At 43.6% G+C, this 24,315-nt stretch overlaps 1 protein-coding gene across 7 annotated transcripts in view; it reads left to right on the top strand.

The window, feature by feature from the left end:
* Positions 1-24,315, top strand: part of XPO6 (exportin 6) — a 122,108-nt gene that overhangs the window by 71,168 nt on the left and 26,625 nt on the right. For 5 of the 7 annotated variants that reach the window (XM_060124311.1, XM_060124312.1, XM_060124314.1 and 2 more), the window contains exons 10-17: positions 2,434-2,542; positions 3,985-4,077; positions 5,470-5,539; positions 12,025-12,184; positions 15,523-15,615; positions 19,249-19,393; positions 21,042-21,188; positions 22,093-22,282. In XM_060124311.1, the coding sequence (XP_059980294.1) occupies positions 2,434-2,542; positions 3,985-4,077; positions 5,470-5,539; positions 12,025-12,184; positions 15,523-15,615; positions 19,249-19,393; positions 21,042-21,188; positions 22,093-22,282 (1,007 nt within the window). The remainder of the gene's footprint in view (positions 1-2,433; positions 2,543-3,984; positions 4,078-5,469; positions 5,540-12,024; positions 12,185-15,522; positions 15,616-19,248; positions 19,394-21,041; positions 21,189-22,092; positions 22,283-24,315) is intronic. The other 2 variants (XM_060124309.1, XM_060124313.1) reach the window with 2 other exon arrangements.

Raw genomic sequence — 24,315 nt, 5'->3', positions numbered from 1 at the left:
GGACTTTTAGTTGCTCCAGGGCATGTGGGATCTTTCTGGACCAGCAACTGAACCCATGTCCTCTGCATTGGCAGGCGGATTCTTAACTGCTGCGCCACCAGGGAAGTCCCTCAACATAGGAATTTTGAGTGGACACAGTTCAGTCCAAAACACCTTCCAGCTGATAGAACCTCATGGAGGATGGTTATAATAGCTGCTTTAAAAATCTTCGATAATTCAACATGTGTCATCTGTGATAATCTAGATTTTCTTTCCCTTGACAAATGTTCAGTGTCTCCTTTTTTCTGGTATGTCAGTTAATATTTTGTTGTTTGTTTGTTTGTTTTTTTTAGGCCGCACCGTGCGGCATGCAGGATCTTAGTTCCCCGACCAGGGATTGAATCCGTGCCCCCTGCACTGGGAGCTTGAAGTCTTAACCACTGGACTGCCAGGGAAGTCCCTGTCAGTTAATATTTGGATCCCTTTACCTGTTGTTCTACCAGCCTTAGGCATGGCTTCCATCTCCACAGTCACCTTATAGTCAAAGATGGATGCTGAATCTAGACATCACACCTATGATTTAGGCAGCAGGAATAAGAGGGAGAGGTTAGACAAAAGAAGCTTTCCCAGAGGTCCCACCAGATGACTTCTTTCCATGTCCTTGACCACTGAGACAACACAGATGATAACCGTGGGAAGCAGCTCCACACTAGGGCTAGCGGTACAAAGGAAAGAGGTGTTGGTGTCATTAAAATGTCAAATATCAGAGGGACGGCCCCCATGCTGCTAGAGCTCAGATCTATGAGGAGAGGGTATCACCCAACTGCCACAGGAGCTCAGAGGAGAGGCCCCAGGGAGCTGGGACTTAATCCTTTGAGGAGAAGATGTAACCTGGCTGCTGCTAGCACCTCTGAGAGTTCGTGATGGGGCTGGTTTGGGGAATGTGGACGCTGGAACCAATTATTACTGCCAGGTGACCATTGTTGGGGTGACACTGGCCAGGACAGCAAGCCCACAGGAAGAATGGGGTCCCTTTGCCCCTCCTTCTGCCTTCCAGTTTTCCTCCAGTGCCCCTGTTGACAGAGCCTAACAGGCAGAGGAGAAATGTGCGTTGTGTAGTCTGAGTCCCAGCATCACAAAACGTGGAGAGTGGACTGGCACTGAGAGCTGAATAACCAGCGTGGCTGGTTTGCCTTGTGAGTAAGACGAGGTCTGAACTTCTTGTAGAAACATTTCAGGACAGGCAAGCATTCAGGCTACTTGATTTGTTCTTGAAAATTAGTGGTTTGTTGGCCCTTATGGTAGCAATTGTCACATAGAACTATGGTGTCTTCTGAGTTAGGTTCTTATCACATGTGGGAAATATCCAAGCCTAGGGCTCCACATGTTTCTTTGAGAAATTATTCTTAGACATAGATCAAAGGGTCATTGTTCCCTTAGGCTTTTTCCATCTCTCCTTTTAGGTTTTAAGTGTTCTTACAAATTGACTAGAATTGAGGTTTTCTGGAGTGGGTGGAGCAGGCTCCAAGCCTGTTGGTGGTTTATGTGTAGAGAGAAGAACATGACATGTTGAGTTAGGGAGCTCTGGGTTCAAACCAGCTAGCTTTGTGACCTTGGGCAGTTTATTTAGCTTCTGTTAATTGTAGTTTCCTCATCAGAAAAGTACCGATAATACCACCTACCTGTCACAGTTGTTAAAAGGACTGAATCATTGAATTAATAGATATTTATATATAGTACTTACAATTCTCAGGGCAACCACTGAGAAAAAAACTTTAAAAATATTTGGTAAAAGAAATGGCAAGGGAATTAAAATAGCACACTAGAAAATATCTATTTAACACAAAAGGAGGCAGTACTGGAGGAATTGAGGAAGAAAAGATATAGAGAAAACAAATGGCAGAATGGCAGAAGTAAGTCCTTTATTGGTAATTACATTAAATGTAAAGGATTAACTTCTCCAGTTAAAAAGCAAAGATTGGCAAAATGGATTAAAAAACATGATCCAACTACATGTTGTTCAAGACACTCACTTGAATTTTAGACACAAATAGGTTTAAAGTAAAAAGATAGAAAAAGATATTCCATGCAAACAATAACCAAAAGAGAGCAAGGGTAGCTATACTAATATCAGACAAAACAGACTTTAAGACAAAAATTGCTACCTGAGGCAGAGAAGGACATTATATAATGATAAAAGTTTCAATCCATCAAGAAGTTTCAATCCAGTATGTTCTGTGCCTGGAACATAGTTAAATAAATAAACAAACACCCCTGCTACTGTTCCACTCTCAGATAGCACTTGCAAAACCATAAACTAAGTTTAGTTTAGATGCTTCTTGTGTATGGTGATCCAACACAGACACCATTCCCTTCACAGTACAGGAGGCTTTTTTGAAATCCTAGGCTAAAAGCCTCCTTTCATCTGATGTTGAATTTCTCCCTGCCACGTAGGTACGAAGACGCCCTAGTCCTCTTGCTCACGGAGGTGTTGAATCGAATCCAGTTCAGATACAACCAGGCCCAGTTGGAGGAGTTGGATGATGAGACACTGGATGACGATGTAAGCAGCACATCCTAATTGACCTTATTCATTGTCATGCTGTGGTATGAATCGAAATGGAGCCTTGGAACCCGTGGCCTTTTGCTCTGGAGATTATTTTTAAGCCAGAGTGGTCTTATGGTTTGAGTTATGCATTTGAAATTTGTATCCGACTGGTCTCTTTGGGTTCATTAACTGTAAAAAAAAGTTTTACAGGCATTTACCTCTATGGACTAGAGAGGAAGTAGAGAAAACCATATGTACAGTGAAAAGTGGTTTAGTAAGAACTCTGCATCTACCTCCTGTTTCCCTTGCCTTGCACCCACACTCTGGGCAACAAATAAAAGCTAGCTGGTTGCTGGTGGAAATAGTTAAAGAGATACTTAAATGATAAGGCTAGAATGAAAGGATGTCTCTTTTGACTATATATATTTTGTAAACTGATATCTCTTAAAATCAATCTTGAATTTAATAATGCTGGTGTGCCCAACGTTTGTAAGGAAAATGTCTTTAAGGACACAGCTCCAGTGTTCCTTTTTCTTAAGCACCATGCATTTAAAAAATTTCAGGTCACTGGTATGACTCTCAAAATAACAGCCACTGTGGTGTGGTCAAGACCTTGAGGGAAGCCATATTTGGGTTCAGAATAGCCTGGTACTTGGAATCAGATGGCCTGGATTTGAATCTCTGCAACTCTGGGTAGGATGGGGGTAGAGGTCTGGTCGCTGAATTTCTCTAAGCTTTAATTTCCTCATCTCCCAAAAGTGGAAGGATATATCTGAACTGACCTGTGTTGACAGTTACATGTGAGGGTAGCACATGTGGATGTACTGACCACGTGCCTGGTCGATAGTAGAGGCTTGGTGAATTTTAGCTTCACTTCCCGTTACCTGTTTGATATAGGCCAGTGCATCTCATATTTTAGCCTGGATAAGAATCACTGGGACGGCTTGTTAAATAGACTTTGATTCAGGAGGTCTGGGGTGGGGGCACAGAGTTTGCATTTCTGACAAACCACCAGGAGATGCTGATGCTGCCTGTCTGAGGACCATACTTTGCCTGGCACTGGTGTGGTTGGTTATACTTATGTGTGCTTAGTAACGGGCTGTCTCAGAAAGTAATGAACCAATTCCTATAGCTGGGATGACATAAAGGGGACTTGAGCATTTCACAGGTGGCTTTTTAAAAATATCTTATTCCTATGACAATAGGGAGAAAAGTAGGTCATTCTATGTGGATCATTTGCTTTTTGAGGAAATAGCTTCTTGTGAAATTAATTCATTGGATTAAAAAATTTTTTTAGCTTAGCCTTTTTAAAATACCAAATAACCTGGTTCCATCATTTGCTATTTCTTCACATATTTATGTCTGAGAGTGGACTTGAGGTTGAGGACAGGTTGGCAGGGAAGATGACGAGACTCTGCCTGTCTGGGAGAGCTGATCCTTCTGTGTTTGCCCCGCAGCAGCAGACAGAGTGGCAGCGGTACTTACGCCAGAGCTTGGAGGTAGTGGCCAAAGTGATGGAGCTCCTTCCCACACACGCCTTCTCAACACTGGTAACTCACCACTTGGAGGGGAACGAAGAGCCTAATTATTTCCCTGCATATAGCACGAGTAGTAAGGCTTTTTTGCTCACCAGTATTATAAAGTGTATATATTTTAAACAATAATAATTACCATAACTGACCCTCAAATTTAAAAATGTTAACATTTCCCCCAGATATTTTAAAATCAACATTTGGAAGCTCTGTTTTTCTTTCCTAAACTCTTGGGTGTAATATGAATTTTACTAATGCTTTCATCAGTAGCTCAGAAGTGGCTAAGCCAAGTGGAAGATATATTTATAAAAATTACATCGTTGAAAAGTTAGCCTTTGTAAAACTCACTCTTGACAAATTATTTACTGGGTACTCTCTGCCTGTGTTTATGTGCTAGAATCCTTAGTCATAAGGACTGATTTCATTTACTAAGTGGTGTTTGTTATTTGAGGAGATTTCATTAAGTCCATCTCTCCTCTAGAGGCAAGATAATTCATTAGGGTCAGCTTTGCATTGCACAGCCCAGCTATGTCTTGTATTCTCTTATGGAGAGTGCCATTTTATTTTGCCGTCTGCCTTTCTTTGGGACCTGTCATATTAACGTCTTAATTTTATCTTAATGGTGAGTTAGCAGCTTTAGAAAGAAAAGGTAGAGCTCTGGTTATGAAAGTCCTGTCTGCTAAATGAGTAAGGCAAACTGACTCCAAATAATTTGGCTGTCTTTTCACTCTGCCATGCACTTTAATAAGGCATATGTGCTATTTCTTTCAAAGGCAGGGTTTTCCTTGGACTTGAACAGAGGTGGGCCCTGTCTCAGAGCTCTAGAAGGTGTAGATCATTTGGGGGCTTGATGTCCTCTTTTAAGAACATAATAGTCATAATAATCATACCCAGCATCCAGTGCTTTGTTTAGAAAAAGAATCAAACTGGGGCCTCCCTGGTGGCACAGTGGTTGGGAGTCCGCCTGCTGATGCAGGGGACGTGGGTTCGTGCCCCGGTCCGGGAAGATCCCACATGCCGTGGAGCGGCTGGGCCCGTGGGCCATGGCCGCTGGGCCTGCGTGTCCGGAGCCTGTGCTCCGCGGCGGGAGAGGCCACAACAGTGAGGGGCCCACATACCGCAAAAAATAAAAAAAATAAAAAATAGAAAAAGTATCAAACTGGTGTGTTATTTTCTTTCTTATTCCAAATATTAACTGGTGGTTTCAATTGTAGAAATTGCCGGGGGTGGGAGGTGCTGAAGGGTGCCACCTCTTCTTGGCTGCATATAAAGCTTCCCAGAGAAAAGGTTTTTATCCTGTTCCTCCCCACCATAGGTACTTCTTTCATTGTTGAAATGCTGTTACAATTTGCATTTATGCTGTGTTTTTTTTGTTTTTTAGTTTTTAAATCTTTGTTTCTTTGTTTTCAGTTTCCAGTTCTTCAGGACAATTTAGAAGTTTATCTGGGGTTACAGCAGTTTATAGTTACTTCAGCATCAGGTAAACTGGCTTTTATTTTCTAATTTAATGTTCAGAAAAAATTGGACTGATATTTAATTACTGCCTTCTGTGTTGTCAGAACATGCTTTCTCCACTGCCCCCTCCCTACTGCTCCCTCTCTCTCCATTTCTAAACAGGGAAAATAAAAAAACACACACACACAAAATCATGATTAAAAAGGAGCTTTGGGGGAGGTAAGAGATGAGGCTGTGACCGCATATTCCAAAGAGGCATCTCAGTGAGAGAAAGGAAGCTGGTTTGGAGCAAAGAGGTAGGACTTTTGAAAAACCCTAGTGATTAGAATATTTCTCTGTGTCCTTTAAGCCAGCTAGTACACTAGAAAAAAATGGTCTTGGACTTACCGGCGACGGGTTCGTTCTTCTCTGGCTTTTAGAATCAGGAGGACATGGGAGCAACTCTGCAGCAGGTGGACTGGTAGAGCTCACCCTAGGGGATGGTTAGCTCTCCTGTGTCAATAGCCCTGACTGTAGCCAGTTGGAAAGATTTTGGCCTGCTGTTGGCAGGTTTCACCAGCTTGGGGTTTAGGGTTAGCATTTTTTGGTTATTTTGTTAATAATAATGATAAAATAATACCTTCTATTTGTAGAACACACATTGCATGCCAGGCACCATGTTATTTGCTTATGTTATTTAATTCTCTCAACTGGCCTGTGAGGTGTAAGTACTAATAATAGTTCTCCTGTTTTACAGAAGAGGAAATTAATGTTCAGAGATGTTAGGTCACGTGGCTTGTTGGTGCTAGTACCAAGTTGAATTAACCAAAATCTGACATTCATTCTGCCAGCTGAGAAAACACACACACACACACACACACACACACACACACACACACACACACACACACACACACACACACACACACACACACACACACACACACACACACACACACACACACACACACACACACACACACACACACACACACACACACACACACACACACACGTCATTTCACACTGCTCTTCCTCCCAGTTTTCCTTCCAGGAGTTATGCCTGGCCCTGGCCGGGCTCCGCTCTCTTGTGTAACTCTCGTTTCAGCCTGGCACAGAGCTGTCCAGGGTGTAGCCCACTGCCTGGATGAGCTTGTTATTTGTGGCAGAGCCTCCCCAAGAGGCTCCTTCTGAGGCTGCCCTTCTTGGTGGCCTGTGACGGCTTGTTTCCATGACTATATTAGCTTCTAACTAATCCACTGGGCCCCAGGAGGTTGATGGGACTTGGCATGCCCCAGCTTTAGGCCCTGATTGTGTAGATAGGGTAAGAACAGCTTATGCAGAACTTTAAAAAGACCACTTTTCAAAGCAAATGCGCCTGTAAAATTCTGTCAGCATTTATGGACATTTGACTGTGTACAAATGCTGCAGATGTTTCCAGAAACCATTCTTGGGAAAAATCGTACTATGGTGATCTCTCCCTCAGGGCCACTATTCAAACTAGAATATACTCAGGACCCTAAAGACATTTTTGATCTTAAAAAAAAAAAAAGTTGAGCTTGTATTCCTTTCCCCCAAAATTGACCTTAAGTCAGTGTTAGTAGCTGACTTTTTTTTACATTACATTGAGTCGGTCTTCAGGTGAAAATCTGCAGTGATTCTTAAGTCCTTTTTCTGTGACATAATTGATAACTTAGAGCTTCTTATCTGAGAAGGATAATCTGAATGATTTTTCCCTAAATGAAATATCCTATCCCTGCTCTCATTGCCGCCCATTTACTGGCAATTTCACAGTGCCCTTGGCTCTTCCAGGTCATTTCTAAACCTCATCCCTAGCACTGATCCTTGGTGCATATACCCCAGTGGCAGAACCTTTCAGGCCAGAGAAATCCTTATTTCCTGTTTTAAAATGAGCTCTCTTATCCATGACAAAACAAAAGCCAAGTTTCCAATGCAAAGGCTATTAAAAAATGGAAACTCTGAGTACGTTTTGTTCCTTGGTTCCCATGGTCATTTACCCCTCATATAACCTCCATGCTATATTAGTCAGGCTTACTGCCTCTTACCAGAAACTACGTCTCTTTCCCCTGATGGGTTATGGCCCATTCCTTTCATTTGCATTGACCTTCTCCTGGCCTGAATTCCGGAGCCTGTGAGATGGGAGTCTTACTCTTTACTCTGCTTCTGCTGATCCTCCTGCTTCCACTTCCTCAGTAAAGTCCAAGGCAAAACACGCTGTCCCTGTGGTAGGTACATCAGTCACTGTGCCTCCTCCCTTACCCCTGGGAATCATCCTTTGCCCTCGCTGTTTGTCCCTTTTGTGGTCTGAGAAATCCTCAAAGCCCTGTTGTGCCCCTAGTGCTGCATTTGTGTCCTTATGTGGCCCTCAGGTATCCATTTTGTAGGTGATTGGCTTCTGCCACCCCTCACTGAGATCTTCCCTCATTGGGGCAATATTTCTGCTCTAAGCAGCCCTGTTAATTTTTCTGTTTAGCTGTGCAAACTTCCCTGCCTAAGAGATTGCTCCAGCTACAGTATATAGATTTTTGGACTTAAATTCTTCTGCTTAGGTTCGTTTATGACTTGTTTGTTCTCTCAGAGTGGAATACCTTAAATGCTAATTTTTATACCTTTATCTCCCAGCCTCCCCCCCCCAAAAAAAAGAAAAGAAAAGAAAGAAAGACCGAATTATATTTAACATTAAGATGTTTCTTTCCAGGGCAGTGATTGCCAGTGAGCTGTTCTTTGGATGTGGCTTAGGTACATCTAGACAGCTGCAGGGTGACTTGCTTTCTGTAAGATAGGACTTCAGTGTGGCCATGATATTTTCTATCTCTGAAAGCTGTACCTAGCAGTGTTCTCCCCTGCAGGCTCCACTTTGCGGATGTTCTATGCTGTTGACTGGAGGAGGGAGGGAACGAAGCCTTAGCCAAATAGAAGAAAATGTGGGTTGATCTGAACAGCTTTTCACAGCGGGAACTCTAGCCCGCCCCTCAGGTTGAGGTGTGGTACCCTGCATGATTTTTTGGTGGTGGTGGTAGTATGTGGTTTCCAGGCTGGGGGGCAGGGGCTGGAGACTGATTTAGGGTACTTACTGCCTGTATGTTTGTCTGCCTTGCAGATGGAGCAGGGAAGAGCCAACTGCCATTTTGATTAATGTGAACCTTGAATGGCACATATGTTTTAAGTTGAATTATATGGAATTGCAGTTTTGTTAGGTCAGAAACGGTCAAATATCAGCAATCTCATATGGTTCAAACTAATAGTCTAAGACACACATAGCATTTGCGAGCTGTTTTTCATTTTAGGTACTGCTTTTTGTCAGACAAATTAGGGTAGGTTTAGAGGGGAGTGATCAGGATGGCAAGGATTCTCGAGGGAGGGTGACACAGAGAATGGAAGGGGCCCTGGGGTGTATTTCAGCCAAGAGGAGACTGGCAAGAGTGTGACCCCTCTCTCCATATCTCCCCAAGACTGTCATGTGTCAGCAGGCTTAGGCTTGTTTTCCTCCCCGCAAAGGGCGGGACCAGGGGTAATAAGGAGCAATTATAGGGAGACCCCTGTGTTTTTGACCAAGCTGTCCAAAGATGGAAGACTCCCTCAAGAGGCATTGGGCTCTCTAGTATTCAGTTGAGGTGTCCAGGAAGAGGCTGGAGGGGCAAGGCTGGGGGAAGGCCATGCTTCAGATGTATGCGTGGATGCAGGGGCCAAAGGGGAAGAGGGTCAGGCCTGGTCACCATGGCTTTTAAGCTGTCTCATGACCATCTACTAGGGAAACATGATTTAGGGTGGTGTTTTGGTTTGGTTTTTAAAAGAGAAACACAGAATGTTTTCCTTCATGCTTAAAATATTTAAGAACCTAGTTCTTAGGTTGTACCTAAGGGTACCTAGTTCTTGGTATTTAGTACAGTGAATAAGTTGAAACCGACTTGTCAGGGTAGAGCTCGGTGGGAGATGGGGTGGAAGATGAGGACAGGTACGTGCAGGGAGCGTGAGGGGCCACTGATGCGGATTTGAAACCTGTCCACGTTGCTCTCTGAAAGAAGAGCTGGCCTCATCTCTTTTGAAGCCTGTACCACCACCCCATCCAGTTCCAGGGTGTGTTTTTCTTAAGGGTTTATTTCCCACAGAGCCCTAAGCCTTGGTTGTCTGCATACAGGTGGAACAACAGGTTTTTGTTTACTCTGGGCTTCAGTTACATAGCAGTAACCCTGAACATCCTTGACATTCAGAAGGTGTGTAACTGTGGCACTCCTGTTAACTGGGAGAGGAGAGGAGAGAGGCATTTTTCCCTCTCATGTGACCAAGCACGACCAGAACCACTTCTTGGTTCTGTGTATTCTGTGGGCTCCTCTGGCTGGAGGTGTGGGACGCTCACCCTCCTGCTCCGACCAGGGGAGCTGGCCCACCCTCCTTAGACTCCCACCCAGCGGCCTTGGCAGGGCTGCCTGAGGCTGAGAAGCCCACTCCGTGTTTCTGCCCCGAGGCTCTGCTCTCCACGGGGAGTGTTGCAAGCGGACAGGTGATCGGGCAGGTCAGGGCCGGCTTTGTCACTGGCTCTCTCCTTGAGTTGCCCCTTCCTTTTGTTCTTCTGCTCCTTGGGGTGTGACCCACTGTAACAACACCCTGGTCACAGCGTCCCCTTTTCCAGGCTCTTGTCCTTCCTTCGGGGCTGTCACAGGCTCTCTTCCAGCCTCAGCACTTGGAAGTCAGTGTAGGAGCTGAGGCATTGAACTTGCTGCTTCACCCCCAGTCTCTTAGGTGTCATCCTTCCTTTTTCTTCTCCACCAGTGTAGCTTATCCATATTCACGTTTACATAGTAAAGTGAATGCTCCCAAGGGCAGTATGAGAAAATTCAGGCCCCCAGGACTCTCTCTCCTGCTCTAGTTAGCTCTCTGTTGTGTGTGTCAAATTCAGTCGTACATCTGTGGTCACTCATTCTGTACCAGGTGCCGTGCTGGCTGCTGGGCAGAGCCCCTCACCACGAAGGAGTTCACAGTCAGTGAGGAGACAGACTTATAAATCAGTAGTTTATCTCCTTACGTGCACGGAGTGCCCTGGGGGGGTGTAGGAGGGGAAGTGAGTTCCCTCTGTTGGGGGAGTGGGGAGGGAAGGCTTTCCAGGACAGGCGATACTTAGGTGAGCCTGCAGGCTATATGAGGGCCGTGAGGTGTGCGTGACCAGAGAGTGACGTGGGGACTCCAGGCAGAGACCCCAGCTTGTGCAGAGGTGCAGAGACGAGGCACCAAGGGGTCATCAGTGGGTCCAGGTGATAGAGTGGGATCGGAGGAGGAGGTGAAGTCACAGAGACCTCAGCTGAAGCTGGGGAGGTTGGGATTTTCCCTTTTGGCCAGAGGGAGCCCCAGAAGGGTTTGGCACCTTGCCTGCTGGGAGCTTTGTGCTTAGATCTGGGTTCTAGGAAGATGCTGTGGAGCGCCATGGAGGGGGGAGGTTCCTGCCTCCAGCAGAGTAAAATCCTGAAGTGGCAGTGGCAGGAGAAGGTTTGAAAAGTATTTAGGGAGTGGATGGATTGCAGGTGCCCTGTGGCAGTGATCTTACTGTTACTGCCCCTCCCTCCCTCCTCCTGGATGCAGGAGGAGGACTTGGTCAGACGGAGAGCGCTTTCTCTGGCTTGGCAATAATTAATATATTTTGTAGACCTGTGTGGGGAGAGGGGTCCAAAGGGCAAGGATGTGGCTGCATTGAGGATGCTGTTGTCCTTCATCTTTGTTTCCTCCTTGCTCAACTTGAAGAAATGTTGAAGGAAAGTTTCAGGCCTTAGAAAATCACTAGCTCTTTGTTATTCATTATTAATTACACTGAATAATGTTTTATAGTTTATAGGGTTTTTACACATTCTAATTCAGCCCTTACTATAGTGAATTAGATAGTAGCGCTTGCTTCCATTTTAAAGATGAAGAAACTGAGACTTAGAGAGCTCTCTGAGGCACAGAGCTTGCACGTGGCAGGGAACCTGTGTCTTCTGAATCCCAAGTCCTATGCCTTTGGTCCATACGGTGCTACCTGCGAACCTGGGGGGGAGTGCTGAGTGCACCCTGTTCTTTGAACCCTGTCAGCCCATGGAGACTCCATTCTGCACCAGGGCCATTTGCAGAAAGCCCGCAGAGTCGCATAGACTTAGCTTAGGAGTCTAGCTCTGCCCTGGAAATACGACCCATGTTAGGCAAGTTACTGGGCCCCCCTGGGTGTCTTTTCTTGTCTGTGAAATTGGCGGTGTCATTCCTCACAGGGTCCAGAGGAATCCAGTCATGGATCAGATCGGTCCATGTGAGCACGGCCCGGGCTATCTGTTGTCTCTGTTTCTCCCTCTGGCCTTGGGGTGCATGTGGGTCTGGCTGTAGGTGGAGCCTGCCCAGTTTCCCTGCTTGGTACTGGGAAGCAGCCTGTGGGTTGCTATGTTTCAAAAATTGGTTTTGCTGAATGTAGCTTGCCTGGATGAGCAGATATCTGTAGTGGTAATTAAAGCATGTTCTTCCTGTTGAAAAACCATCTGAAGTGTTATGTTCCAGGACACAGGTTGAACATCACAGCAGAGAACGACTGCCGGCGGCTGCACTGTTCCCTGCGAGACCTGAGCTCCCTCCTGCAGGCTGTGGGCCGCCTAGCTGAGTACTTCATCGGGGACGTGTTCGTCGTGCGCTTCAGCGACGCCCTCACGGTGGTGGAGAGGTGGGTGGGCAGTTACAGCATGGAGCTCAGCTTACCTGCTTGTGTGAGGAACAGCTGTTGCCAGGCAGCTCTGCTCTGGCACCAGGTGAATTGAGGCTCTGCCACATACAGGGGAGTGTGGAGCAGTCACTGACCCTCTCTGAACTTCAGGTCCCTCATCTGTAAAATGGAGTGGACGTAGTATCCTGTAGGTTTATTGTGAGAATTACATGAGGTAAGGCACTGAGCACAGGGCCTAGTATGTAGCAAACAGTAAATATAAGCTGTTATTTCATAGACGATCTTATATTTAAAGATAGGAGTAACCTCAGAAGAAACCAGGTGAGGTCATAAAGCGACATGAAGAAAGCCATATTAATAAAAGGACAAACACGTAGGCAGTAGGCACTATCTGAGTAGGCAGCCAGAGGCCAGAGGTGGGACCTTTTCTGGTCCTTTTAGAATGGGACTGGTTTTTCCAGTCCTCTTAGGGTCCTGAGGATTTGAAGCTGGACAGCCTCCAAGCCTGCCCTGAGGAGTGGATCCCAGCCTTCCCACCACCAAGCTCCTTTTACTACTTCTTCCTCGAGGGTCCCCCACAGGGTTTACGGCTGCATTTGTTGAAGACCATTTCCTACTACCTAGTCTGCCCCCTCCCTTCTCATGAACTCATACATTTAAAAAGTCATATGCTTAAAATAAAAGTGACAGGAGGTTTTCAGATCATTTCAAGGTAACCAGTGAGTTGATTCGATCAAAACTGGGTGGTGGGCTTCCCTGGTGGCGCAGTGGTTGAGAGTCCACCTGCCGATGCAGGGGACACGGGTTCGTGCCCCGGTCCGGGAAGATCCCACATGCCGCGGAGCGACTGGGCCCGTGAGCCATGGCCGCTGAGCCTGCGCGTCCGGAGCCTGTGCTCCACAGCGGGAGAGGCCACAGCAGTGAGAGGCCCGCGTACCACAAAAAAAAAAAACAAAAAAACAAAAAAAACAAACTGGGTGGATGTGGGTCCAGCCAAAAGTTGAGAGACACCTGGTGCTTTCATTTACCCAGTAGCTGTATCGTTGGTAACACATGAGGGGTAGCTGGGGCTCAAGCCTAATTACTTGCATGCCAGATTTTTCTTTAACTGTTACTCTTAGCTTAAAAGCAGCGATAACTAAGAATTTTAAATAAATCTTGAAAAACCAGATTAATAATAATAAAAGCAGCATACAGTAGTAGGAAATTTTCAAAAGTAATTTTGTACATTTTCTTTCATTCTATACTTTGAGGGACAGGTATTGTCATTTTATCTGAGTAAATTCTGGCCCAGAGAGGGTGAGTGCCTTACCTCAGGTCACACAGTTCATGAGTGGGAGCACAGGTACTTTAACCAGTTTCCTGAGTCCAAATACTGTGCTCTTTCCAAACCACAGAGCTTCTACTTCAAGTTCTTTTTCCTCTTTTTCCTGCACTAGGCCTGTTTCCGCTGATGGTTAGTAGGAATAGAACATGTCCTTCTGCCTGAAATCTATATTTAATTTAAACTTAAGCAATATATTATATCCATCAGTCATTTCAACTTCATAGTGAAATGACTGTTCAGAGATCCTGGATTGCTATTTTGTAGGTCCTTAATATATACATCTTTCTGCACTGCTTAGGTTTTCAGGCTCAGTACGTAAAGATACTTTGCTGTTTTGTCTTCATTTAGAATAAAGTGTGAGAGAAGCCTCCTTGTTATGGCTATGTGATCTTAATAGCCACTGTGATTAGCAATGTTTTCACTTACAGGTTACATAAAAAAAACCTAATATTAAGATTGCTAAACTTAGAAATATTAAAAGATGTTCATTTTTAGTGTAGAACAACGTTAAAGAATGCCGTTGAATGAGGAAACAGAATGTAAAGTCACATGCGGTATGATTTCATTTATATGAGGTGCTTAGAGTAGTCACAACCATAGCGACAGAAAATAGAAGGCTGGTTGCCGGGGTGGGGGGGGTATGGAGAGTTATTTAATGGGTGCTGAGGTGCAGTTTTACAAGATGAAAGCGTAATGGAGATGGATGGTGGGGGTGGTAGCACGTTGTGAATATATTTAATACCACTGAACTGTACACTTATTGTATGAATGTGAAAAATGTGGGGCAGCTTAAAGAATTAAATACTGGCTGCGCATTGGCGTCTTACTTATTGATGGTGAATGATTTGATGCCTAGTTATTGCCACCACCACACCCCGCTTCCTAGGACTTCAGATTGAGAACCCTTGGCTCTTTTACCCTTATTTCCTTGACTGACTGGAAATTCGTCTTTCTGACTGCTCCCCAACCCTGAATAACTTGTGGCTCAAGCTTGTGGTTTTGTAACAAAGTCCTGCTTTCTCCCCACCATCAGAGAGGAGCATTTTTCAGAGTATGGTCTACATGCATCAGAGTCCCCTGGGTGCTTTTCAAAGATGCACATTTCCAGACCCCCCTCAATGCTACAGAGTCAGTCTGTGGGGTAGCACCAGCGAACTGCATTTGTAATTAGTTCCCCAGTTGATTCTTATGCTCAGTGAAGTTTGAGACCCTCCTCACTGTTGGATTGGGGGAGAGAAACATACACCATCTTCCCTGGCGTCCCCCTCAGACCTGCTCCCAGGTTTCCTTACAGAGCAAGCACAGAGAGAACCTAGCCAGGTCTCTAGTTTTTTTGGTTGGTTTGTTTATGTTTACTCAGAAAGGAATGTCTGTCTCTAGTGAAAGATGCATTTCCCATTTCCCACTAGAGCTGGCTGTTAGTTATTGTATTCAGTGTTCGTTTGTACTGATACATAGGGAGCCCTTGGGCAACCAGTGGGCTCAGTAACTTGCTTCTCAAAGAATTGTGCTTGAAGTTAAAAATACCTTAATCTATTTTAGAAACTTTTGTGGCCTCCCTACCCCCACCCCATTTCAACTCTTCAGAAAGTTAAAAAATTGTGTAGGAAATACCCATAGATTCTACAGTGAACATTTTGCTGTATTTTCTTTATCATATACCTATCCGCCTGAAACATTCACTTTTTTTCTAATTTTTGTTATTGTGGTAAAATACACATAGCATAAAAATTTCCATCCTAATCATTTTTATTGTATATATTGTTACATTACATTATGTTCTCTGTGTTGTGTTATATTGTTTTCAATGTAAGTAATGCTTTAGTTGGTATCTTAGTATATAAATCTTTATGCACATCTCAGATTATGTCTTTGGGATAAAATTGAAGACCTGGTCTGGATTCTTTTTGATTGAAAAAAAGTCTGTCCTCGAGACCTTGGTACCTAGTCCATTTTGTCTATTTTAGTCCATAAACTGAATGTTTTTTCTTATATTCTTCTTTGCCAACAGGCTGGTCAAAGTCACTTTGTATGGATCTCAGATAAAATTGTACAACATTGAGACTGCCGTGCCATCAGTATTGAAGCCTGATCTCATTGATGTGTAAGTATAGTTAGATGTTCGTGTATTCTCAGAAAGGCTTTGTTGTCTGGCCCCAAATGACTTTACAGATAAAAAGGGACTGTAGTGGCTGCCATGAAAAGATGAAAAACTCCCACCTCCAAACCTAGAAAGAGAGAGATTGTTTGATGATATCTCGGGGCCGGGGTGGTTGGAGTGAATGGAATTCATCAGGCAGATGAGAGCTGGCAGCAGAAGGTATATGGAGTAGGCATTTCAGGAGGAAAGAACAGCACAAGCCAAGCCACAGAAGTGTTCCAGTCACACAGTTAGGGATGTGGTGAGCAGTTGGTGTGGCGGGAGGCGGGGCTGGATAGGCATGTTAGGGCTGAGTGTTTCACCTTGAATGCCATGACTCTTACCCTGTAGACCAGTGACTGAAACTGCAGGGTACAGGAGAATTGCTTGGGAAACATACTCCCTCAGAGATTCTGATTGTAGCAGGATGGCATAAGCCTCGGGTATTTACATACTAAACAAGAACCTCAAGTGATTTTAAAAGCGGGGCATCCAGGGACCACACTTTGAGAAACTTTACAGACGGTGAAAAGCCATTAGGAAAGTGACATATGGGAGGGATAGAGGAATGGGGACTGGAGATGGGGCCATATCCTAGAGATTACACTGCCCAGAAGGCTTGCTCTAGACTAGAGCAGGAGTTGGCAAGCTATGGCCTGTGCCAAATCCAGCCCACTGCCAGCTTATGTAAATAGTTATATTGGAACACAGCCATGCCCATTCATTTACGTATTATCTATGAGCTGCTTTTGCTCTACAGTGGCAGAGTTGAATAGTTCTGAACAAGAGTGGATGACCTATAAAACCTGAAATATTTATACTCTGGTTTTTGCAGAAAAAGTCTCTGACCCCTGTTCTAGAGCATTCTTGAGCTTCAAATTAGATAAATAATAGAAAGAGTCTTATTTACTGTGGTTGTTTAAAAAAAAATTTTTTTTTAAATATTGCTTTCCTTTTTGAGAATTTAGAGAAAGCTTCTCCCAAGAAAAGTGCTAATTTGCTCATAAACACGCCTTGAACACAATTTCAGGAAGTTTTAGAGCTCCTCCCTTCAGCCTTTAAGGAGCTCTGTAAGTTTGATAGATTGATTGAAATTCTTAGGAACCCGCCCCCTCCCACCCCAAGACGCACTTTGATGTCTTCCTCCTTACTTTTGGTACTTACTTTTTGATCAATGGATTCTAAAGATAAAATACAAAATAACTGCTTTGTCACTATGAATATCAAATTCCCAATATTTTCTTACTTAAAGATACTTAGTACCTTTTCTTACCTAACTTATTTTGAAAAAGTTCAAATCTATAGAAAAGGGGAAAATAGAATGAACACCCATATACTATACTCTCAAGCTAGATTCATCAATGATAAATATTTTGCCACATTTGCTGTTTTTTTTTTTAAATAAAATTTATTTATTTATTTATTTATTTATGGCTGCATTGGGTCTTCATTGCTGCATGCAGGCTTTCTCTAGTTGTGGCGAGCTACTCCTCGTTGCACTGCCGGGCTTCTCATTGTGGTGGCTTCTCTTGTTGTGGAGCACGATCTCTAGATGCATCGGCTCAGTAGCTGTGGCACGTGGGCTCAGTAGTTGTGGCTCGCGGGCTCTAGAGCACAGGCTCAGTAGCTGTGGCGCACAGGCTTAGTTGTTCTGCGGCACGTGGGATCTTCCCGGACCAGGGTTCGAACCCGTGTCCCCTGCATTGGCAGGCGGATTCTTAACCACTGCGCCATCAGGGAAGCCCTGCTGTTTTTTTTTTCTTGTGCTTCTCTCTGTGTACACAAGTGCACACACATACATTTTTTGTGTGTGAACTGTTTGAAAATAAATTGCAGACAACACATCACTTCACATGTATATCCTTCAGCATGTATCTCCTAGGAACATTCTCCTATGTAACCATAATACCATTATCAACACTCAAAAACTTTCATAGATACAGTAATGTCAGTAAGTATGTCTCCTAAAATTTTTAAGTGTATATGTATATATATTCCCTATGCAAATTTCCCTAATTGTCCCAAGAATGTTCTTTTTACATATATATCTATAGACATACATTTTTTGGATCTGAGTTCTAACTAATGAATCACACATTATGTGTGTCTCCTGTAGCCTAGACCAGTTCCCCAAATTGTGCATGTTTGGGAGGGGTGGGGTGGAGAGAGAGACTGACTTTCTGGAGATCCAGATCCTACTGATTTTTGTTTTTTTTTTTTTTTAAGAAAATCTTAATCTGGATTTGTGTAGTTGTTTTTCTCTGTATTCGATTGAGGTTAAACATTTTAGCAAGAATACTGCATAGGAGATGACATGTCCTTCTTGCATCATATCTAGAGGTACTTGAGGTCAGTTTGCCCTGGGATTGTTGATACTGAGTTTGATTTTTTAAATAGTGTCTGCCTATAACCTAGCTACATCCACTGAAAGGTCCTAGAAGCAGTGACACTCCAGTAGCAATGCTACCTCTAGTACTCAGGCTCTTGGTTTCTAAAATACATTCTCCATCAAAAGGAACCAGAGTTCCTTGGAGAAATGCTCCAAGTCTGGGGCAGGTTGACCCTGGAGAATCTTGTTGAGTCAGTAAGGAAGGTTAGGAACATATGAAAAGGATGTGGGGGCTAGCATGAAAGGGTTTTTCCTGGTCAGACTTGACATTGTGATCATCAAGAAAGAATGAGGATGATAATGAGTTACAACATATTGAATATAAAGCATCCATATGATTTAAAAGAAAGAAAAAGATCAGGGAGGGAAAGCTGTTTTTTACAGAAGAATACAGCTAATGAACAGAAAAAGAAAGAAAAACCACTAGTTTGCAACCACCAGTGTAAGAATGATTTAGGCAGGGTTCCTCAATGGGTGTTTGTTGGGGAATGGTATATTTATTTAGAGTCTTAAAGTATCACCCCAAGATTACTTACTAATTTTTTCAGAAAAGGGAGAAATAACCCATTTAGGTTTATTAGAAGATCTGGTGTTTTGTAAGCTCTGAGACAACTGCCTCACTTGTAAAAAGATTGATTATTATCTGATGAATTGTGAGCTTTTATGATGTATATTTTGTTGTGTGTATGTGCAGTACAAAATTGGCAGAAACCAAACATAGTCTTTGCTTCTTCAAGCCTCTAGCCAAATACCATGTATGGTATGATGGAAGCTTAAACTTGAGAGACTCATATCAATGCTTATTTATAAAGCTGTAATTCCTGGTAGTTTTCTACATCCTGATTTGTAGCTATGGATATAAAATTTTTACTAGTTCCCAAGTCAAATCATTATCACTTAAGTTCTTTGATTCTGTTTTTATTATTTACCATTCTCTCGGCTGAGCTCACATGTGTCACAGAAAGATTGAATGAGATCTGGTAGACATTTACTAACTGCCTTCTCTGTTCCAGGCAGTGGTGGCAATATTTAGACGATGGGTTTTAACTTTTAGGTACTACGTGAGCAAGTCAATGGTTTCCACACTTCCACGCATGTCCTAGAATAGTAAATGTGATGGATGAAATTCTTCCCTCCTGTGGAAAAAAGTTTAGTGATAATGTATTTTGACCATAACCTTTAAAATCGCGTCTTCTCTCCTTTCGCAGGCACGCTCAGTCCCTGGCTGCTCTGCAGGCTTACTCTCACTGGCTAGCACAGTACTGCAGTGAGGCTCATCGGCAGAATACGCAGCAGTTTGTTACGCTCATTTCCACCACCATGGATGCAGTCACACCCCTGATCAGCACCAAGGTCTTGAAACAGCAAAGGCTGCACCTTTTCTCTAACTCCACGTCTGTCCTTCTGTTCATATACCCGTTTATTATAACATTAAAATACCACAAAGCATTAGACCCAATTCTTACCGCTGTGATAGAACTATGTGTTATTTCATGTTCCTTTTTAGTTGTAGTCCATATAAATTCAAATATAACTATTTTTTTGGTTCTCTAAGTCCCACATGAATACATGCTCATTGTCAAAAAGTAAAATACAGTTCAAATATACAGACTAAAAAATTATTGTACTCTTTAATCCCTACCTTCAAAGCATTTTCCTTTCCAAAGGAAGCACTGTCAACAGTTTGTTGTATATCTTTCAGACTTTTTCCTGTTTTCACATACTGCATACGTAAAAGTTTGTAGATAGTTGGAGAGATATCTTCAGATATCTTCTTTTGCTTAACAGTATGCCTCAGAGACGTGTCAAGCAAGTTCAGTTTTTCAAATTGACCAATGCTGTTCTGTAGTGGGGATGTATAATGATTTTTCTGTTGATGGAAATTAGATCCTTGTGTGTACATCCTTGCAGGGTAGATTCCTAGAAGTGTAATTGCTGGGTCGAAGGTTATATCCATGTAAAATTTGATAGATTCTAAGTCGTCCTCCAAGAAGACCACCAATTTATATTTCTAAAGCATATACTTTTTTTCTTTTCTTTTTTTTTTTGGGGGGGGTGGGGTAGTTTTAATCATACGTGGCATCCTGTACCACTATTAGCAGAACAATGTATTGTTTTCTGTAAATTTTTGTTGTGTTTGTAATTGTAAATGAGTTATGATACCCTGTGAGGGGTTGTTTCAAAACTTACCTACCCATTGCTGGTATTTTACGTTGCCTCCGCTTGATAAAAAGTCACTCTGTAATGAATAACTCTGAAATGTGTGTACTCATGAATGTAGCTTTGTCCTTTTAGGTAGTTTTCTTAGAATAAGTGGGATTATAGGGTTAAAAGTTAGGGATATTTTGTGGTTCTAGGAAGTTATGTAATTTTTTTTCCTAGATTATTCTACGTGCCACTGACTCTTTGGTGTGTTGTTTTCACCACAGTCTTACTAGCATTAGGTCCTGTTTTCAAAGAGTCTTCTCTTTTGCTAATTTGAAAGGGATAGAATGGTATGTGAACCAAGGTTTTGATTGGCATGTTGAGGTGAAGGAAGTAGGCGAGCCTGGTGCGATTGATGGAGTGCAGAAAGCGGGGGGGCGCGTGGAGAGATCTTGGCTTGATTGGAGCAAGAAGAGCGAGATGAACAATCCCCAGCTGTTTGAATGATATGCCAAGGAGTTTGCCATGTGATTTAAGAGCTGACGGGAGCCACTGTAGATTCTTGAGCTGAGAAGTGACTGAGCTCAAAGATGCCGGTGACTGAGAATGGGAGGAACTGGGGGGGCGGCGTGGGGGGGTGGTCCTGGCTTGAGGGCAGGAGCTATGGATATGGCAAGGAAGAGGATGCCTTGTTGCTGGGCGTCATTATAGGAAAAGTTCAGAGCCAGAGCCTAGGTGGTATACTCTCGCATCCAAGAACCATATTTAGCTCGTGGCTGCCTCACTAAGTTCTTCTAATAACCAGTCTCACAGGAGATGTCGTGAGCTGACATATCATGTCCTCTTCCCTCTCCAGGTCCAAGACAAATTGCTGCTATCTGCGTGCCATTTACTGGTCTCACTGGCCACCACCGTGCGGCCCGTCTTTCTGATCAGCATCCCCGCAGTACAGAAAGTATTCAACAGAATCACCGATGCCTCTGCCCAGCGGCTGGTTGATAAGGTGAGGCCTCAGGGCTACCCTGGGGTCCCCAGAGCCGTGTGGCTCAGGCTCAGGGAAGCTGAGGAAGAAGAGTCTAGCCTTTCTTTTTGCACTTAGAGCTTACAGGCTGTGCCAACATCGATGGATTTCTTATATGCGTGGCACCGATGCAGCCTCAGTGCTCTCTGGCATGACCTTCCTAACACAGTCAGTGTGCTGATTCACACATACAGTGTTCCTCCCAAGAGGCATGGAGATGGTGCTGCTTTGAGAGCCGGCAGTTTGGCTGGTGTTGGGAGAGTCCTCTTTGCATTCTTTCTGGTTTAAAACAGTCTGCTTTTGTTGTTAAATGTTTGTTTTCTTAGGGTTGAGACACTCCAGACAAGTATATTCTCCTAAAATCCTCCAGGAGGCTCAGGCTAGAAGTTTAAAAACAACAAAACGGGGGTGGGGTCATAGGGGAGTCAAAGCAGTTAGTTAAAAGCACCTGGGATGTGAGTGTATTGCTTCTGACTTGACGCCAAGGGCACATTGACTGTAAGAGACTCTTACCAGCACTGTTCTGAGTAGCTTCTCAGAGGGTGTCAGAAGCCGGCAGCTGAGGGACAGGTTGGATTCAGTGTCTGTGATTTCTCCCTCTGTAATGCTTCAAGTACTGACTTAGAGGGGAAGTGTCGGCACTAAGAGTGATTGTTGAGGCTGGCCCTGAGATGTGCTAGACCCAGATTTGGTGTTTTTGCCTCAGTTTCTCTTTTCTCCGTGGATTATCTGAGTTGGACCAAAGTCCCAGGCCCAGGTTTTAAGAAAGGAGCCTGAGGCCTGAGCTCACTGTGTGCGGTAGGTACTGAAGGTTGTGTCAGGCACAGCCCCTCTGCTGCCCACATTGCTCGTAAACTTCTGATGGACGCCTTGGGGTCTCTTCCAGGCTCAGGTGTTGGTGTGCCGAGCCCTCTCTAATATCCTGCTGCTTCCATGGCCAAACCTCCCAGAGAATGAGCAGCAGTGGCCTGTGCGCTCCATCAACCATGCCAGCCTCATCTCCGCACTCTCCCGGGATTATCACAACCTGAAGCCCAATGCTGTCGCCCCGCAGAGGAAGATGCCCCTGGATGACAGTAAGTGGCCCCTAGGCAGGGACAGCCTGGGGAGATAGGTAGGGCAGGCATCATTCTTCCTTTGTGGCAGATGGGATTTGCATCTGGGGCTCATGGGTGAATTCATCTGTCCACAGTCACACAGCTGCTAAGCAGCAGAGTCGGACTCGGGGGTAGAATCCTGCTCACCTGTGGAATTCAGTGAGCACATCAGATGAACCTATTTCCTGAATGCAGGTTGCCCCCGTCTCTTATTTAAAATGTCCAAAATAAGGAAAACATCTATTTAAAGGCATTATTTGATGATGCCTTCCGTGGGTAAACATCCTACAGTGATTCTTGATCCATTTCAGATACTTGCATAAGCAGTCAAAGCAGTTCACTTCTACGCACTGGGAAACATGAAACTATCTTTTGAAACCGTTTCTAACCTTTCTCCAAATATATTTAAGAGGCTTTGAAAGAGCTTGGTATCTTCAAGTTTGATTGTTTATATTAAAGGAGGAGGGAAAAAAAGAATCAAGAGAACTCAATAGTTCAAGTAGAAGGCATCAGCTTTCTCTGAAAAATCTTCCTGAAATAACAAATATTAAAGAAATATTTTGAAAATACAGTCTATTTTCACAGAAAGAAAATAATAGAACATTGCTGATGTCAACAAAAATGCTTTGTGAAATGTTAGTCATATGTACTCAACATTCTTTAAAAAAAGCATTACTTTTATAATTAGAAATATTAACATATACTAATTGTACAAAAATACTAGAATGGTATACAGATGGAAAAAGAAACTCTTAAATCTCACCATTTTTAGTATTTTAGAAAGTAACCTTTTTAACCGTCTTATTGTTGTCAACTTTAATAATAATATACCGTAATAGCCAATTATTTTACCAGCAAAAGTGAGTTTATTCAGGAATAGCCAGAGGAATTGCAGTTCTCAGGATATGAGGACTACGGCAGACCACAGGCAAATCCAAAGAACTAGGAAGGGGCACTTGCTTTTATAGGGTAGAAGGGGGAGTTGCTAGGGGCTGTAATAACCAGAGTCCATTGGAGGAACCTGGGAATCCAAAGTATAAAGACTTCTCACTGGTTAGGCTGCTACAGTCTGTGATTGGCTGGACTGTCTTCAGGTGGGAGAATAATTTTCTTCTTCCTGCGGGATAAGTAGGCAACACCTTCCTATTTGTAGTAACTGACAATAATACGTGGTGGGGCATGATAGCTCCCCCTGCAGACCTGTCCTGACTCCTGGTCTAGCTAAGGTTTAATTCCTCATTGTCTTCCCTTTTCTACTTGTAAGAATATTTTATAGTTATATAGCTGCATAAGAATGGCTGGCTTAGTGAGGGCATCCTGTGTGCCAGGCTCTTGCCTTGGCGATCTTACATCCTCATCAAATCTCTGGCTGTGCCAACATCAACCTTCAAAGTCTGGTATTTGTCTGATTCTCGTTCTAAGTGTTTTACATTGAGTAATTCATCTAATTCTAGTATCAGCTTTATGAGTTAGGTACTGTTAATTATCCTGATTTTATCCATGAGGAAACCAAGGTATGTGAAGATCAAGTAACCTGCCTAGGGGTTCCATACAGCTATTGTGGAATCATGTTTTATAAAGCTTAATGGTCTTTTCTCACTTTATCTTGCATGTACTTATATCAGCATAAGCTAGGTTATGCTATGTGGTACCAAACAACCCCCAAAGCTTAGGGGCTTAAATGCAGGGAAAACATCTATTTTCTTGCTTTTACTATATGTCCAGCTTGCGTCAGGGGTTTGGGGAGGTTGTTCTTGTTCAAGTCACTCGGGGACCCAGGCTGATGATGGCTCGGTTGTAGTCTTTGCTTATGTTGGGAAAGGAACATGGCAAATTGTGCAGTGGTTCTTAAAGCTCTTGCCTAGAAGTGATGCTTGTCATTTCCACTCCCATTTCATTGGACAGTGAATGGTTATATGGCCAGGGCTTAACTTCAGAGGAAGTGGGAAGTGTGATTGCCACCATGTGAGGAAATATTTGCTGAATAGCATAATGATTTCCACAGTAAATGT

Source organism: Lagenorhynchus albirostris, chromosome 15, assembly GCF_949774975.1.
Source record: "Lagenorhynchus albirostris chromosome 15, mLagAlb1.1, whole genome shotgun sequence".
NCBI lineage: Eukaryota > Metazoa > Chordata > Mammalia > Artiodactyla > Delphinidae > Lagenorhynchus > Lagenorhynchus albirostris.
The sequence above is the reverse complement of the archived record's forward strand: the minus strand, read 5'-3'. Positions and strand labels throughout refer to the sequence as shown.